Source organism: Morone saxatilis, unplaced genomic scaffold (genome assembly GCF_004916995.1).
Source record: "Morone saxatilis isolate NCDOM2014 unplaced genomic scaffold, NCSU_SB_2.0 Contig18, whole genome shotgun sequence".
Classification (NCBI taxonomy): domain Eukaryota; kingdom Metazoa; phylum Chordata; class Actinopteri; family Moronidae; genus Morone; species Morone saxatilis.
Genome location: NW_023339740.1, coordinates 22396388 through 22414660, shown reverse-complemented (window position 1 = coordinate 22414660; position 18273 = coordinate 22396388). Strand labels below are relative to the sequence as shown.

Here is an 18273-nt window from a genome sequence, read left to right as displayed (position 1 = left end):
AGTTACAGCTTGAAATATATAATGTTTCATATTTTAGGTTTTTTTGGTTCACGTTACCCAGGATTTAGGCTTTTCTTGGTATCATTTCCTGTAATTTTGTGTGATTTTCTTTTATTGTGGTAAAAGAGACAAGGTACAGTACTCTTACCTCCACCACCTACTCCTGATCACAATCAAGACAAAAACTGGTCATGAGCCTGATTTTATGGCTGAACAATAAAAAAAAAGCCTTTAAGTAGCCCTCCATTAGTTTGGGTCTTCAAGTCTTTTTACTGCATCCTTCGCTTTGCAGACTCAGTGTGGATATTGTTAACAAATACAGAGCTGCTGCCATCAGCACCTTGCATACTAATGAATATCATGGGAAGAATTTTATTATTGCTCTCCCAATTTATGCACTATTAACAGCTAGCAGCTACCCAACCCATGAAAAGAAAAAAAAATAAAGAAAGAAAGCAGCCTTTTATTTTGCCTGCACCTGTCTGCACAAAGTGATACTTACATTTGAAGGTAATACTGGGCAATGTTGTTGTGCTGAATTAATTAATTTGCAAAGCATTTAGTGATGAATTCGTGATGGACAGTTTTTCAAAAGACCAGTGGGGTCTTAGGTGTAGAAGTGACAACAGTCTGCCCTCTGTGGGTTTTGTGTGATTATATTCAAAACAGATATACATTTGGTTTTTGTCTGTTGTTTCACCTATATTTGTTACCGGCCAGAACTTCTAACAAGGCCACTATGATTGTGATTTATCTCAGTGACTTGAAAGAGGAAAACCCAAACATTTTCCTGTGTACAACCATACATGATTTTAGTCACACACTCTAAATCATGACAAAGAGACTCATTGACTGTTCTTATGAGATTCATTTTGGGCCATTTATTTTCATTGTCTATGTGAGAGGTACTTCTGTAAGAGTCGATCAGTAGGTTCGGTTGGGTGTTTTTTTTTTGTAAACTCCTATTTAACACCTTTACCTTGGACACAAGACAGAGCAGTTATGGTATACAATGGATATACAATTCTCTCAATTAATGGATACATGGTTTGGTCTATAACATTTTCAAAAATATTTTAAAATGTCTGTTATAATATCCTAAAGCCAAAGATGACTTCTTCAAATTCTGCAAATTATCTTCTGTTGATCGACTAATCAATTAATCAACTAATCGTTTCAACTCACACACATTTAAACAAGCATCAAACAACTCCAAACATTACATAAACAGCTCTGTGTTTTTTCATTTATAAAATCTATTGCAACTTTTAAAGTTTGGTGTTGACAATTAGGAATGTTTTGTCATTGTATTCTTTCACAATTAGAGAAACTACAAGCTTTAAGTATGTGGTATTGTGGATCAATCATTGTGAAATTATACGCTTCACTAGACTTGACAATTAATCCACTTACATCTGACATTCTCAGAAAGTAATGGATGTAAATGAACAAGAACCAACTGAATGATTTTAACAGATTTCACTTCACTGTGCAGTATGTGGACTTTGTTTAAATTTGATCCTGCTTTGCTATAGTATTATTTAATTCCCGACAGCTATTTATCAATAAACTCTGAATAAAGACCCAATTTGTCACAACTTCCAAAAGTTACACAAAACAGGAGGAGCTAGAGTAAAGATTTGTGAGCAATCATGCATATCCAGTTATTTTAGGAGAGGACCATAATGGGTTATTGAACAGTGAAGTGAGACTGATGTTGCTGTAGACGCATTCATAGTTGCACATTCTCCATGTCAACATCACCACTGCTCATTTATTTTTTATGTCACAAAATGGATGCTAAAAGATTAGAAAAATCTTGAAGTTCAGTTGGATCACAACACATGCTGTTTGTATATGTGCTGTACTTTAAGTGAGTTTATATGCAGCAGAGACGCTTTGAGCACATTGTTATGACTTTTTGCCCTTTTTATGTTTGAAGCAACGGAAGACTGTGGCATTTTTTTTGTTTGTTCAGGAACACGGCGTATCAACATTAAAGAACAGAAAATCACACAGAATTTTCAAATGCAGCCGTTCCAGTTGTATTCCCATCTGTTGGATGGATAGCTGCAAGTTGAAATGAACACTGGAGTTGTTCAGATATAAGCCCACACAAAAGGCGAACATAACCTCAGAACATAACCTGCCAGTACTGATAAGGCTCCAGATTCACTCAAGATTGTGTGTTTAAAGTCGGGCGGATTAAAAGATGACATACAAGCAACGGTCCTTTTTAAGGGTCAGTGATTGTGACACTCTTTGTGGTCTGCCCAGTTTGAGAAAGATAATTTTAGGGCCAAGGCGAACATCCTGTCTCTTCTGTCACTCTAAGCCCTGCGGTGCAATAACCTTGATGGTTGGGTATTGATGATATCTCAGGGTCTTTATGAGGACATTCGGTACCTGTGTTATTAAGTGCCATTTTATTGGTTTGTGAGGTTTTATCTTGGGGTGTTTTTAAGTACTCTACAAAGAAAGCGACCTGGCAGAGGGATGATGACCCTTTTCTTTCTTTTATTTTATAACCATGATTAATAATTTCTGCCAATTGTTGTGATGTATCAGTCACTTTTATTTAAGTTTTGAGTGCCATCTTACTACAAGATTATCATTTTGTTGGAAGTCTGTAGGTCTTCAAAAGCCAAAGAGTAGTGGATTAAAATCTGTCTTGAGGATTTATCTTTAAAGTTGTGGCTTTGCTGTTCATCTTTAAGTTCTAGTTTCATCTTTTATCTGGCCCAAACCATCCCTAAAACTTCCTCATTAGCTACCTGGTGGATGTGTTGGCAGGGGATGTGCGTGTGTGTGTGTGTGTATTTTCTAGCACCATATGGTTTCAAATGGTGGGTTGTCACGTGCTGCTGCATGTCTCAGTGGACTTGTGAACCTTGGCTACTACTGTGTTGGCGGGGTGTTATCTTTTATGCTTGTGGCTATTTTTCAGGGCCATGTTGATGTCTTACCGGTTGTATCAGTGTTAGTGACAGATGATCAGCCATGCATAGCAGAGAAATCCCCCATGTGTTGTATGTTGTAGAATAGGACACAGGGACGTAGCTGGTGTAAATGTTATACCCTGACTCCAATTTGTTTTGATTTATAGTAGAAATACTGAGAGATTCAAGCATGTACTGGCCTCTGTGGGAGTCGACAACTGAGGGAGCTGGCCACTGCACGAGTGTTAACATCACTTTTTAATTGTAGCTATAATCTACCCCACTAGTAAGTCCATGTGCTGCTCACCTTTATAGGCCTTTTCATGGCAGGGATTTTGACCCGTCATGCAGGAAAAAGCACTGGTGTAATTAATAACATTAATTGTGGTTGCATCCCATTTAGTTTGGCTAATTTCAGGGCATGCCTGCATACTGACTCACTGGGATGGCTTCCTCTTAAATGAGCCTGAGCATTGTTAATGTTATTAGCTCCACCTGTGCTTTGACTGTTAAGACAAGTCAATGTTTGCTACGTAAAAGGTAACTACTAATGTTTAAATTCCATTGAATTTATAGCAATGACATCTTTGAAAACCTTATATCTAATTTATGTGGTTCGAATTTCCTTCTTTTTATTGCATGTTTTGCAGTTTGAGTTGTTCGGTTTTATTAATTTGATCTATTGAGTGGACACCTTTTGTATCACAGTTAAACATCAAGCAAGCGCAACAGCACAATACATAGCAAGCCAGCTAATATTACTTACTAGTCCAACAGCAAGAAGGCCAGCTCAGCGTCTTTCTGCAGCTTTTTATTTCACAAAGCTCTCACCTATGACTAAAAGCCAGTCCCAGATTTACTTCGTTCACCTTTTATCTTCCAACCAGCTAACAGCAGCTACATTTCGCAGCAGTTACTTTACTGTTCGTCAGTACACTCTTTAAATCACTGAGAGTTGGGGTAGAGCATTTGGAGAACATCAGAGGGAAACAGAAAACATTTTCTCCATTAAATATGATCCAGTTTTACCAAAATCAGTGACATAGTTGGTTGTGAGTGACTACTGCCGTAAAGCATTATGCACTTGACCCAGAGGACAAGAAGGAACAGGGTACAGAGTGCACCATTCACCTTATTACAACAACAAAATTACTTATTTATAGACTTATTTATTTATTAACTTATATACTAGTTATTTTAAGGTAACTTACATAATGTTACATAATTTTACTTTGAATACAGTTTTTAAAATATTTGACTATTAGGGGTTCAGTTTCTGAAAAGATTCAAACTATTACAGCCTTCTGTCCTTCCATATATCTTTTTATATTGTCCTTTTAATCACATATTTATACTGTTTGATTTGACAATACTGCCTTTATAGACTGTGAAGACTAAAACTAATGTAGTCTAGTACAACAGTCCTACAATTGTAGAACTGTATGGTCAATTTAAAGGATATAGTTTGTGATGCTGCTGAATTGTACTGCGCTATATTGAAAGCCCACCCTCCTTGATCTAAATTGGGTGAAAAATAAAACTAAATATTAGAAGTCAAAGAAGTTTTTATTTTAGAAGGGTATGACAACTCCCATAACATGTTTTTTGTTTTTCTTTTGGCACATAATTTTCCACGTTGTTAGTCTCATTTTGGGAGATCATCCTCAACATTACTTATGTAAAGTAGCCACTCATTAGCTCAACCTGTTGCCTTATCAGATGGGGCTACTCAAAGCAAATTGAGAGCCCCTTTGAGTTGACAGCTGCTTCTGGGCTAATATACGCTCTTTTTTTATTAATGTTCAAATATGAATGTATATCCATATGGATATCAATATGCAGTAAATCATAATTTTCCCTTATATCTTAATATGCTCTGAACCACAAGCCTGGAGCTATAATGTAAATATTTAAAGTGTATGAAGTGTCAGTAATCTCTTCATTTTGACTCTGACAAGAAAAGTGTCTGCGCATGTGAAATTGTGGTGGCAGGTGATTTAAGTAAACCAAGCAGGCCAAACGGGTCAAACAGGTGGCTGTCCCAGTTGGCAGGGTCAGTGGAAAGCTTCTTTGCCTTTTTTCTTACTCCGTGTGGAGGTGTGTGTGTGTGTGTGTGTCGTGTGTGTTGTGTGACTGCGCAGTACAGCCGGCGACTCGCTTTCAAAGCCCCCTCCAGAGGTTGACTGACACGCTTCCCTTGGAGCAGCAGGACAGCAGAGCCATACTCGACTTTGTGAATGGATGGGTGTGAGGATGCTTTCAATGATGATCTGTAGATGGAAGGACAAGATGTGACACACGAGTGCAACAATGGTGGCTGGAGTAACATCCTCTGTGGTCCAGATTGGAGATATTTCTCATCCTGTTGTCTCAAAGAAACAGCTCCTCACCTCCACCCATAGAGGCATGATGTGTAGACTTACCTGGGGACTGCAGGCTCTGGCTTGTTCGCTGTGGTTGCCAGTTGTCTTTTGGCTCACTTACGAACATGAAAGTCCAGCCTAATTATGTGTCATCAATAGATATGCTTTACGGTTACTGTTTTCTACAAATTACTCACAGTTTCAAATTAAACGGTCACTAAGGTCGGCGTCTTTTCGGTGCACATAGAGCGGAGAGCAAGAGCAAGACGACCCCAGATAGCGCAGAGTCGATTGCCTCACACAACTTGTCCATAAGGTCTGTTAACAAGATGGGAGGAGTGCACATACCATGATATACAACCACACAAGATGGAGATAGACATATATAGAACATTAGAGCATACACATATAGATTCAGAAGGTGGGAAGGGACTAGTGTAAACTTAATCAGATAAATGTCATACATCAGATATTATGCATTGGTGGAGATTAATTAGATATAGGGATGGATATAAAATTATAGTCATGGATTTTATGTACTGAGTATAAATTGCATAAAGTACAAAGAGTAAAGAACTTTTTTGCTATTTATATGCACAGACTGAGGATACGATATAGGATGTGTCATCTCAAGTGGGGTGTGCTACTTCACCTATATTATTGATAACTGATGATCAAATTAATTAATTAACTATTTAGCCTGTGATTTTTTAATCAAGAGAATAATAATAATGAATAATATAATACATTTTATTTATAAATGCCCTTTTCATCAGGAGATCTCAAAGTGCTACAGTAGAAAACAAGAAAGCAGTTTTTAAAAAATAATAATATATGAATATAAGAAGAAGAAAATTAAGAAAAAAGGAGAAAAGAATTAAAAAAATAAAAACATCTAAAGGGACCCCAAAAGCTTTTGCTAAACAAGAAATGTCTTAAGATCCTTTTTAAACAGTCAGTGGATTGTGTGCCCTCCAGGGTGGTAGGAGGGCATTCCACAGCAACGTGGGGCGGCAGCACCAAAAGGCCCTATCTCCCATCGGTCCTGAGTCTGGTTCTGCGTTGTGGAGGAGGCGTTTGAGTGAGTCGGAGCGGAGGGAGCGTCGTTGTGTTTTGTGGGTTGATAAGTTTCTTTGAGGTAGGGGGGGGCATGTCCATGGATGCATTGATGGTGAGGAGAGAACCTTGTACTCATCCCTGGTGGAGATGGGAAGCCAGTGGAGTGAGTGAATATACAAGTATTTACTGGTTACTCTTCAAACCTACCCATTGGCAATGTAGATTTTATGATTCTGCAAAACACTGGATTACACTGAATAATGACCAAAAATGTTAAATTCACACTTTCTACAATGTCTGCATATGGCAACTTTGGAATGGTTAAGGTTAAATGTAGTTAAGGTATAGCTAGTTTTAGGAAACTAAAACACACAGAGAGACGGCAGCTAACATATAGCTGTATAAAAAATCTCAAGGATCAAGGCATTTTTAAAGTGATCGGTATCGGTTATATTGAGCTTTATTGATCCAATCCGATATTTTGTTTTGTATCAGCTGTTTTTAGTCACCCAGCTTTCATGCACAGTGCAGCCATCGTCGTGTGTGTGTGTGTGAGAGAGCAGGAGCAGCCCCTGCCTCTGCTGCCTCTGCTCGGAGGAGAGAGCGGTAGAGATCGGTCAGAACCACACTCAACTTGCCACTACAAGTGCAACAAAAGTCCCGCCAACAAAAAGCCAATAAGACTAATTAATTAATGTAATCCACGCAAAAGATGTAGAGACAACAGAAATAAACGCTCAGCAGAATACAGACAGTTCATTCAGTAACTCAGGTAAAGGCTGCATTAAGCACCAAACACTGAAGAGAGAAACTCCTTCCAGACAGCGAGAAGATGCCAAGACCAAAGATAGAGGGGAAAAAAACATTAAGGAGCAGCTTCGATGCAGGCAATTTGTTTCTTAATGCAATGCAGAGCTATTCAATTGTCAAGGATTGGATTGATTTTAGTAACTTTAATGTACTTGTACTACTACTACTTGTACTGTAAAGTGTGCACTGTATATCTCAAAAAATCATATTGGGACTCGGTATTGGCAGATGCTCAATATTAAATTACTTGTATCAGATCAGGGGGTGGAAAAACTTCTCTCTCTTATCGTCTTTTTTTATTTTATATTATTTATAATTAATCAAAACAGTATAGATAGATTAATTCATAGTGCATTAGTTGACCCTAATGTTGTTCCTTGTGCAGAAGAAATGTTACTCAAATAGATACATTTAGACAAAACTGGGGGTGTGAATGACTAATTTCATCACGCTTCGATATTATTGATTCTTTGGACAATGCGATATTTTCACAAAATCTACCTTGATACCATTTCGATTTGATTCAGGTGCCTGCAATTAATATGAAACAACATATTTAATTTTAACATTTTAATTAATACCAGAAGTTGCAACTCACAATGTGATGTCAAGCTAGGAGTTGAAAGAAAAAAACACCTACAAAACAGTGATGTAAGTGTGTAAAACACCTCAACGCCATTTTTTTGTCAGGAATACTCACTTTTAGTCACAGGTACTCTTTTAGCCAGCAGCAACACACTATCAACCTGACTTCAGAAACACAGCTAAAGACGAAGGGAAAAAGACTCCCTGCAGCAACAAAGTAGTTTAATGCAAAGAAATTAAACTCAGTTAATCTGTCAGAAGCATTGTTACGTCACACAGTGTAATGAACATATAACGAACATTAGCGTACTGTATACTGTCTGAATGATTTGGTAGGAGGTGTGTTTGGACGGAGACAGTGACACAGACGTGACATGAGACTAAAGGTGTACCTTAAAGACGATGATATGGATTGATTTTTTCACTTTGCTTTGCTCATATTGGATCGGTGATCGCTAAATCGATGGATCATTATATCACTAGACATAAGTAGCTAATCTAAAGACGACTGAATAACATTTGGTCACCATCAAGAGACCAAATGTGGCATCTGGACTGTAACAATTTCAAAGCTCTCCAAAGCAATGCCCATGTTTTCTTTATCAGAAAACATTTGGTTCCAGATTGACATAAAAGGAAAACAGGCTTAAAGCAAACTGCAATTTGATATGCTGCGATTGTGCCGTAAATCCATAACTTTACCCTACTCTATCATTCTTCCTAGTGTTTGATTACAATCGAAAATCTATTCAAATCTGCAATGTACTAAAAGATATACAAGTAAATGCAGAAGAAACACAATAGTGCCTGCATTTAGTAGCTTTCAACCCCCGTACAGGACACATTTGTAAGCTGGAGTATATATGCTGTAGCACTGATACATTATCATTGACTGCCATAAACAGAAACAACATTCACTTACAGGCTGAAACAATAAACTACATTAAATGTTACTGCATTGTGACAACTTGATTTATCCGTCATTATTGTTGGGGTTAATTGACTTCCTCCTTTATAGGGTGGAAGGATTGAACAGCTCATTAAGGGGTCTATGGGGTTCTGTCACAGGTTTAAATAACATTTAAAAGTTCTACAAGTTCAGCTTTTCTTGCAGCACAAAGCAGATTTTCCTTTAGGAACTTTTTCAAAAAAATTCCTGGCGTCTCTCCAACAGGCTCTATCACATACAGAAGTGATGTGAATAACTAAGAAAGGCTTCACATCGGCCAGTGTTTTTAGTTTGTCGGCTAATGTGAGTAATATTTATGTTGCTGGCTTTAGTATTTTAATACAGTCTCAGGTCAAACACAAAGCTCTGTTCAGTGACAGTAAGGTCATTTGTCTCATCAATTCCAGACAAAATCAAAGGGATGACAACTTGTAGAGCTAATCTCAGCATGCAAAGCACAAGTGTGACACAAAAATCAATATCTGGAAAGCCCTTCAAAAAAAATAAGAAACAACAGACATGCGTGCACAAACATGCACACAGAAACACCCACACACCCTCAGGGCACAAGGTAGTATTTTACTGTAACTACCTGGGTTGCTCATGCGTGATAGTCCAAACAGTTGTCTTTTGCCAGCATCCTTCTGTTACAAGAACTCATGCTCTGGAGAAAATATTTTAGTCTATTCTGACTTATGATATAGCTTGAGTTGGTCTGAGTTGGGTGTATATTTCTGCTGGAGAATATTTCATAAATGAAGCCAGCTGTAGAGTATTTCTGTCATCACTGAGTTGGATGAGATAGGGTTTTTTTTTTTTCTTCAGGTTTGAGGACAAACGTCTTGAGGCAACTGCCTCATGCTTCCTCACCCTTAACGGTCACATCACCAGCAGGTTCAGCTCACTTCACAAATCCTGTTTGAACTGAACTGTTACCATCACTTCAGTAGAGCTGAAGTAGGCAGCGGAGAGACTTTGGTTCCCCAGAGTGATCTGCATGATTGAAGCAGGAGTGATGTCAGTCTCTGTGGAAGACAAAGCAGGATGAGCTCAATGTTATTGGCTTTTCCTTCTCCTCTCAATTCAATCAAATGTCAAAATATTAAAGGTCAAATCTGAGAGATGGAAATATTATGAAAAGGTCTAAATCATGCTCAGAGATTTTATCACCGCTCTCCTGAGGTTGAACATTTGACACTGGACAATATGGCCACACTGCTCAGCTGTATCCAACTGCACTGAAATTATGCAGCATTGCAGAGGCTCACAGTTTACCATTTAAGCTCAATTAACTGTTGACCTATACCCATTATAAGTATGCAGTGCTTTAAAATGAACACACAAGGAGGACATAAGAAATTAGGTGCCACCTTTGTAAAAGTCCAAGAAAATAATTGAGATAATGAATTTATTTCCACTACTATACAGACACTTTATATAATGTTGCATCAGTCTGAATCATAGCCAAATGTCCCCATTGTGTTCAGTGCTACGTTGTTCATTCCCAGAGCAGTGAGAATCTGTTTTGTTATATCATTATGCAGGAATTGGTTTTCTATTCAGGAGGCTCAGCTATTTGCTGCTCCACTTACCCTGACAGTAACAAAGTGAAACTTTAATCTCCCCTCAGTGTCAACAGCAGCTGATAGCAATTAAGGAGAAAGCCTGGATACTGAAGTGGTGCATTTGACTCAAAGAGTTCACCCCCATCCCTCACTGCAAAATTTAAACGACTTCTCTTTATGTTTGCAGCCGCTGTCCAGACCCAAATTTCTTTTCAGGCCCTAAATTGAATTAAGACGCTATGTGAATAAAATCATTATGTGTGTCTGTATTGTCTGTTTGTGCAGATGTTGAGCATGCATGAAAACTACGTACTAGTAAATATTATAGTCCTCGTTTTCATTACAGATTCTATTCCAGTTGTAAGTGGCCATTAAGTAGTTAAGAAGCATAAATTAGATGTTGTAATTTCAGTAAATTTAATCTGCATGAAGCTGGAGCAGAAAACGGCAGGCATTATTGGTGCCTGAATATAGTGAGTACGCTGCTGTTTTGCCCACTGACTCTTAGGTATAATGCAGCCCTTTCTGTACTGCAGCCAACACACAAAGCTCCTGCTGTGAGAGAGTGAGGAGCTTTTTGCACTGCGAGCTCTGCTGGTCTGTAGCTCTCTGACACAGAGCAAAACAATGCCAAAACCCACTGTTCATGGAGTGCAAAAGCAAACCTGTTAAGACTTTGGAGCCTGGCAGATGTTTTAGTGTATGATTATCATGACTGTGTGTGTTCCTACATTTACACTTGTCTAAAGACAGCAGGCAGAGCTGCTAAATGTTGATTATGTCGGTGAAATTGCTTTTGGGCATTGGACATGTTTCCCAAAACGTTTTCATGTTACTGTGTGAAAAATGTATGCTAATCTAATGAGGAACCTGGGGGGCAATCTTGCCTCAGAGCAATTTAAGGCTAATTTTTATTTTGTGACAATTTTGTCATAAAGAGAGTTTTTATCATGAATCAAAAACATGTTGCTATGTGTTCCCCTGGAAGACCCAAACTTATTAAAAACATAATGTTATATCTTCAGATTACAAGGTGTGATTTATATAACCTTTATTTAATCATCTCTGTTGCAAGAGACCCCAGTACAGCAGAGAGAAAGAAAAACAAACCAGACAAACAAAAGCACCTAACATACAAATAATAACAGAAAAACAAAGCACAAACAGTATTAGAGGCAATCACAGACATCACTAAATTGATTCAGAGTTAAAAGTTTGAAATTGGCCAGTGACTTTTACAATCCTCTGTAATTCACTCCATTTATAAGGTGCACTGTAGTGGAAGGCGGGCTTCCCAAGCAACTAGAGTTACAGTCCTGAGATCTGCTTTGGTGAGCTGTGGTTTTACATTTGAGAAGAGAAGTAATATACTGAGGCAGCTTTTTCAGGAGACCTTTATGAATAAAACTAATGGGAAGTTGTCCTCTTCAAGATGCTATTGAGGACCAGCCTGCTTTTTCACAACAATGAGTATAATCTTCGTCGGCTGTAATAAAATGCAAAGCACAATGATAAACTGCATCGGGTTTTTTTAAGGTAGAACAAGCAGCATGAGAATAAAGGATCTCTCCATAGTCACGCACCGACATGATGGTTGATTGTACAATCATTTTCCGGTCCTCAAGATAGAAACATTGTTATAGCTTATTCTGATATAAAACATTTCAACAGTGTTGAGTGTCATCATTACAAATAGCCCTGACAACAAACACTTATTTATCATTTTCTCAATAAATCGGTGAATCATTATGGTTATAACTACTAAAAATGGCAGAAGATAATGAAAAAATGTCTTTTGCGTGGAAACTTGTGAGTTGTGCTTGAAAAATGATTTTCGATTAAAGGTGCCCTGTGGAGTTTTTATGTAAACAAACTAAACTTAAAGTGTCTTTACAGTGTTACTCACCAGAAAACATTGTGTGTATCCTTGAGGCCTAACAAACATGATAAATGCATTTCCTTCCACATAAAACAAGACGATTTTTCTCTAAAGTTTGAAAACTACATTGTTTACATTCATGTTTGCTAGCTAGCAGTCTTCTTCTTTCCACCCTTTGGTGACATATTGCTGCGTATCTTTACACATTACATTAATCTATTCATTGTTTCAGCCTTAATCACAGTGTAAATATCTTATTTATTTTTAACTTGTGTGTGAGTAATTAAAGGATTTGCTTTGTTTTGAAAATGATATGTAATGTGAAAAACAAAAAAATACAGTCATTAGTTTTGTCATCCCTGTTATCATATGGTTGGGTTATGAAGAAACACACTTGGCTTAGTTTATGTATGTTGGAAATCAGCATTCTTCTGTGTAGAAATGAGATTGCCAAGTAGTAAGGACAAACTATGTTTACCCATCCATGTTTTCCATATGCAACTTGATTGAAGCAGATGCTCTGCATTTGGACCGCACTGCAGGTTGCAAGGATCTGTCAGGTGTCTGAATTACAGATGCAAATAGAGTCAGCTATTTTGCATTCCAGCATAATTTGCACGGAAAAATACTGCATCTACACCTTGGGTCCCAACATTATCATTATTAAGTTGCTCCTCATCTCAACCGGATGCTCAACAAAGCAAACAACAGTTGAGATAAATGTGGCACCAGACAGTCACTAATAGGTCTTAAATTATGCTGTAAAATGTAAAGGGATGTAGCATAATATTTCTATGCCAAATTATCATTTCCAGAGAGGCTTTAGGACCTAAGGTGATCCTAGGACATTTCAAATTGTTACTATTGAATTCCTTGATATCATCCGGGCAAAATCAGGCATTTCAGAGTGAGAATCACAGAGATAGTCCGGATGGGACTGATGCACAAAACTGTACACCTAAAAATCTATGCATCTTCAGAAAATAGTTTGTTATATTGTATCATGAGGCATTACTGTTGAAGTAAATTCAAGTCTTGGGACTTAAATGTGATTTGAAGTGCAACTGAGAGATAATTAAGACACATATTACATTCAAAAGGATATTATATCACATTCTACTGGGGTCAGATTCTCACTGAATTGCATCCATGTTAAGTCTAAAATTAATGTAAGACGTGTTTTCCCACTGCATTCATAAACTCAGGTGCTAAATGCTAAAATCACAAACTGAGGTTGATGAGTGAGATCATGCAGTATTATAGTCAAGATGGAAGATTTGCAAATCTTTCTTAGCAAACAGCAACTTGTCACCTTCACAGCAACTGACACAATATTACAGAAATTAGCTATTTTTGGCCCCAAACTGTACCTGCTAATAGTCACAACAATTAAACAGTTTCGTGCTCTACAGAACCCTCAGCAAAAAATACATTAGGTGTCATAGCTGAGAAAGTCACATGCCAGGCAGAGGAACATACTTGTTCACTCTTAACTCTGTTTTATTTTCTGTCGGAAGATCTCCTTCAAATAATTCACTTTGGCTCATTTAAGATGCGAGGTAAATAACAAGATGCCCTAGACCTCAAACCGTGCATCATGTTCTGCATACTTAAGAATTATTTCGATTCAGCAGGTTTCTCTCAATATAATTAGGAGAATCCCTTGATCATTTGGTGCAGTGCAGGTCCATGTGGCTATTTTGCAGGGCTTGTAGTCATACTCTGTTCATCCATCTGTCTAATTTAGCTGTCAGTCTGTCTTTCTGTGATCCTTTATTATGGGATGGAACAAAAAAGGGCAGCTGGATGAGGAGGAGAGCAACACACCTGGCAAAAAAAACAAGTCCTTAATGAGTGGAACCATTTTTAAAATTACAATAACATAACAAAGCAATGACTTCAATTACAGGGACATAGAAACTGTGTGTGGGGTCAATTCCACTAAACAAAGCATTCTGAAGTATTAAAAGTGTCTACAGGGATGCCTGTGCACCTTATTAGAAATGCCACCAACACTGCTAAATAGAGAAGTAGTTGTTGTGAAAATACTCAACAATTCTCAAGGAGCTTTTAGTTACTGGAAAATCTTCAGTATTTTTTAATCCCTCAGTAAACCCATTAGTTGTATGTTAAGCTTTGTTAGGTGAGCTCTTAAAAATTCCAGTCCATGAATACCCTAAGTTCCATTATTATTTATATCATTATTTCATGTTTTTCCCCTGCTGAGGCTTGCTCAGGGAATCATCTTAAGGTCTTGGTACTGAAGTGAAGTACCTCAGCGACTCTAACCTGTCTTTATGAATTCATTTCAAACCAAGCTGGGGTTGCTTGGACAAGCATGGATAAAGCTGTGGAGGGAGAGACTGAAAATACCACAAACAAACCCCATGAAACAAACAGAGGGAAACAAATTAAATATGAGGTTTGATGAGGTTTATATATAAAACCTGTTGGTTTGGTTTGGTTTTACTGTCATAAAGCAACCTACACATAACACGCTTACAGTATAGTCACATAGTCAAAAAACAAAAATACATAAGCTGTGTCCTAAATCCATATTAATTCCATAAAGTATGTACTACATACTGCTGTAGTCTACTATTTTAGTGTATGTGACACTGGATTTCTGTCAAACTGCAACTGAAAGCTTATTAAACTTTGCAGAGAGACAATAAGATGTTTTTCCTTAAAGATCCAGTGTGAAATATTATCTATTGGCGAAAATGGAATATAATATGCATAGGTATGTCCACCATGTTTAACTGCCATGTTTCTACAGTAGCCCAGAATAGACAAACTAAACACTGGCTGTAGCACATTTACGTATTTGGCAAGTTTCGCGGCCGCCATAGTTCATTTTTACACGCTTCACAGCCTGTTCTCATTCCCACATCGTCAAATCCAGTTAGTTGCAATCTGCAGCTTCACTACTAGATGCCTCTAAATCCTATACACTGGTCCTTTAAGATTTAATACTTATTTATTGTTTTCCAAGATATTTGTCAAGCTGTTCCACAACCATCCGCAAATTTTAGTTGGACGTTGAAAGTCGTTTTGACTGGTTAAAATCATATCAGCTGTCGCTAATTAATGTTAGTGTTAAAGTAGGTTGTTACTTAGATGGACTGTATTTAATATGCGTGCTATTTGCTTTAAGCATACTTTATTTTGTTGATACACACTACTGTACGTACTAAAAACCTGTTTAGAATCATATGTAGTATGGAATTGGGACATGGTGACAGATTCAATCCAACATAACACAAAATACAAAATTAATGTAAAACAAAGTATAAATAGCATATAACATAAACATAGTGATATGTATAGAATTAGAGCATGACATTAAAGCAAAACACTAAAAGTTAAAACTTGTTTTCATAGTGATCATGGCCAACCCCAAATAATGATAACAACAAAGACGGCTGTGTCACTGCTTTATTACTGATATGCAGATTTAATTAGTAGATACAGTATTACTCCTTATACAAATTGTACATTTTTACTAAAATATGATAAACATTCTCCTCTTTGCGAGGATCTCATGTCCTCTGGTGAGCTGCTCCAAATTTTAGCTCCCACACAGTGACAGAATTTATATACAGAAGAACCGTATCTCTCAATTCTGACTGAATTTTGATTATGTCTAGTATTATACATCTATCCTTCTAGTGCAGTCAAACACCTGTAAATAATGGTGCCAGGCCATTTGGGCATTTATACACATGGCTTGTGACTAAATACTGACCCCTGTTAGCAATGTTTAATCATTTTAGTGGTGCCTTAAAATTCCTGCCACCAAATGCATTACACAAATGACGGGTTACTCATTAGTGTCACCTAGATCATTTATTAGATCCCTTCAAACTAACCACCTTTCTGCAAGTTTTTAAATCAGCTTTCTCTCTTTATACGTGTATTGTATCACAAACAATCTGTGGCCGAGGGATAAAGTCAAGATAAAACTCCAGTTACATTTTTATTTTGATATTTTACCCAAATAAGTGATCTAGTCTACTGTGGTGTTCATCTTGGTGAGAGGAGGTTGCCTTGAAGTCAGATGTTTAATATCAAGGGTTATCTGCTTGTATGTGTGTGTGGGTGGATGTGTGTGTGTGCCAGCCTACAGGTCTACAGTCTGTGATAATGAAATGCATGTGGCAAAGAGGCTTCTAGAGGGAAAACGGGGCTGTTTTTCATTAGGATCATGTTTCACTGAGTGCACCTTTCTCGTCATTTTGTTTAGAGACACAAAAACATGACGACAGATCCTCATCAAAAAGGCACACTGTTTATCATTACCAGGAAACACCCCTGCTTTCTGTTTGGTGAATCACTGTGTGCCATAGGGATGAAAAATTCCATTTACACAAACACAATTACCTATTACAAGAACTGACATGGTGCAATCCCTGAAAATAGTCCCCTGTGTTGAGAAACACAACTACCACTAGAAAATCTAAAATTTTGGTCACTCAAGAAAAGCTTCGTGCTTGAGCTGACCTATATATTTTTCTATTCAAGTTTCTTATGTAATGTTTTTCTTTCGCCACCACATGCGTCGGTAAAATCTTTGGAGCAGTGGGAGCAACAGAAGCCTGCCATGATGCAAGTTCTTGCATTTATAAAGTCTTACTATTAAAAAAGCTACTACTGTGTGTGTTGTAGCAGTGGAAAATGTAATAAATATAATAAAACTAATACAATTTTTTATTTTTTATTTAAGACGGTTCAGCAAGCACGTTCTGCAGTGTGTAAAACATGTCATGCCAAGATGAGACATATTTATGTTTCGCAAGTGACCCGTACTCATAAGCCTGACATGCTCATCAGCTCAGCTTGGCCAGCCTGCTGTAGCACACGGGAGCACTGAGGGTGGGTGTTAAAGGGCTCGGTGGGGGTTCAGGATCAGTAGCTCTGTGTTGAGTTTTAAAAGGAGGACAGTTTGTTGGATGTCTTCATACCTCGCCCTGTAAACCTGCTTGTAATATCCACAGAACAGAAATAATTGTTTTTGCCGCCAAAGATGAATGAGTGAAAGTCAGTGCCCAGCTTCTTCAGTCTTCTTATAATCTAAACACCACAAACCAGGCCAGACATCTTGGTGTAGTCACGGACTCTGACCTAAATTTTAATTACCACATTAAGACCATTACAAAATCAGCCTACGATCACCTCAAGAATATATCACGAATTAAAGGACTTAAGTCTCAGCAGGATTTAGAAAGACTTGTCCATGCGTTTATCTTCTCTAACGGTGTCGTCACAGGTCTCTCTAAAAGGTCGCTTAAACAGCTGCAGCAGATTCAGAACTCTAGAGTCCGCACTAAGACGAGAAGAATAGATCATATATGTCATTTGTGGGATCTTTACATTGGCTTCCTGTTTGACAAGGAATTGCTGCTCCGTTTTGAACCATCCAAACCCTGCTTACTGTCCCCACAGTAAAAACTTAACACAGAGAAGCAGCATTCAGTTTTAATGCACCGCATATCTGGAGCAAGCTCCCAGAAAACTTGAGGTTCTCCAACTCTCAGTTCTTTTATATCAAGGTGTAAGACCTTTCTGTGTGCCAGTTCCTTTTATTAAATTTCATTTTGGACTATTTATCTAGCATATCTTGCTCTGCACTATAGCTCCACTGTAATTCACTCCTGTTCTATTTTATTTATACATGTTCTTTTATATTGTTTTTATATTTATATTGTTTCTTTTCTTAATGCCATTTATGTCTTGTTCCTATATTCTTCACTCACTTGCCATCATTATTTTTCGCTAGAAGGTTCTTCTAGCGTATAAGCTTATCAATATTCTTTCCTGTGCAGATACCCCAGGTGAGCTACGCCTCCACAGCTCCAGAGCTCAGTGACAACACCCGCTATGACTTCTTCTCACGCGTGGTTCCTCCAGACACCTACCAGGCCCAGACCGCAAGGGCCATGGGTGGAAAGTTGTAAAAAACCATGGCGGCTGGAATCAACGCTCTCCACCCAGTGGGCGAGGGGGAACTACGGAGAAAGCGCGGTTGATGCTTTCCATTCAGGAATCTCGGGAGGATGGTAGTCGTCTCATATACTCATGCGTACCGGGCCTGTCTAGCCGCAGCCTAGGGCATCAGGGAAGT

The 18273-nt window shown here is 37.9% G+C and overlaps 1 protein-coding gene across 1 annotated transcript in view; it reads left to right on the top strand.

Moving 5' to 3' along the window:
- The window catches only part of LOC118328368 (metabotropic glutamate receptor 4-like), a 117831-nt gene that overhangs the window by 36397 nt on the left and 63161 nt on the right, over nucleotides 1-18273 (top strand). The window contains 3 exon segments of the mRNA XM_035662065.1: nucleotides 17975-18088; nucleotides 18090-18185; nucleotides 18187-18208. Of these exon segments, the coding sequence (XP_035517958.1) occupies nucleotides 17975-18088; nucleotides 18090-18185; nucleotides 18187-18208 (232 nt within the window).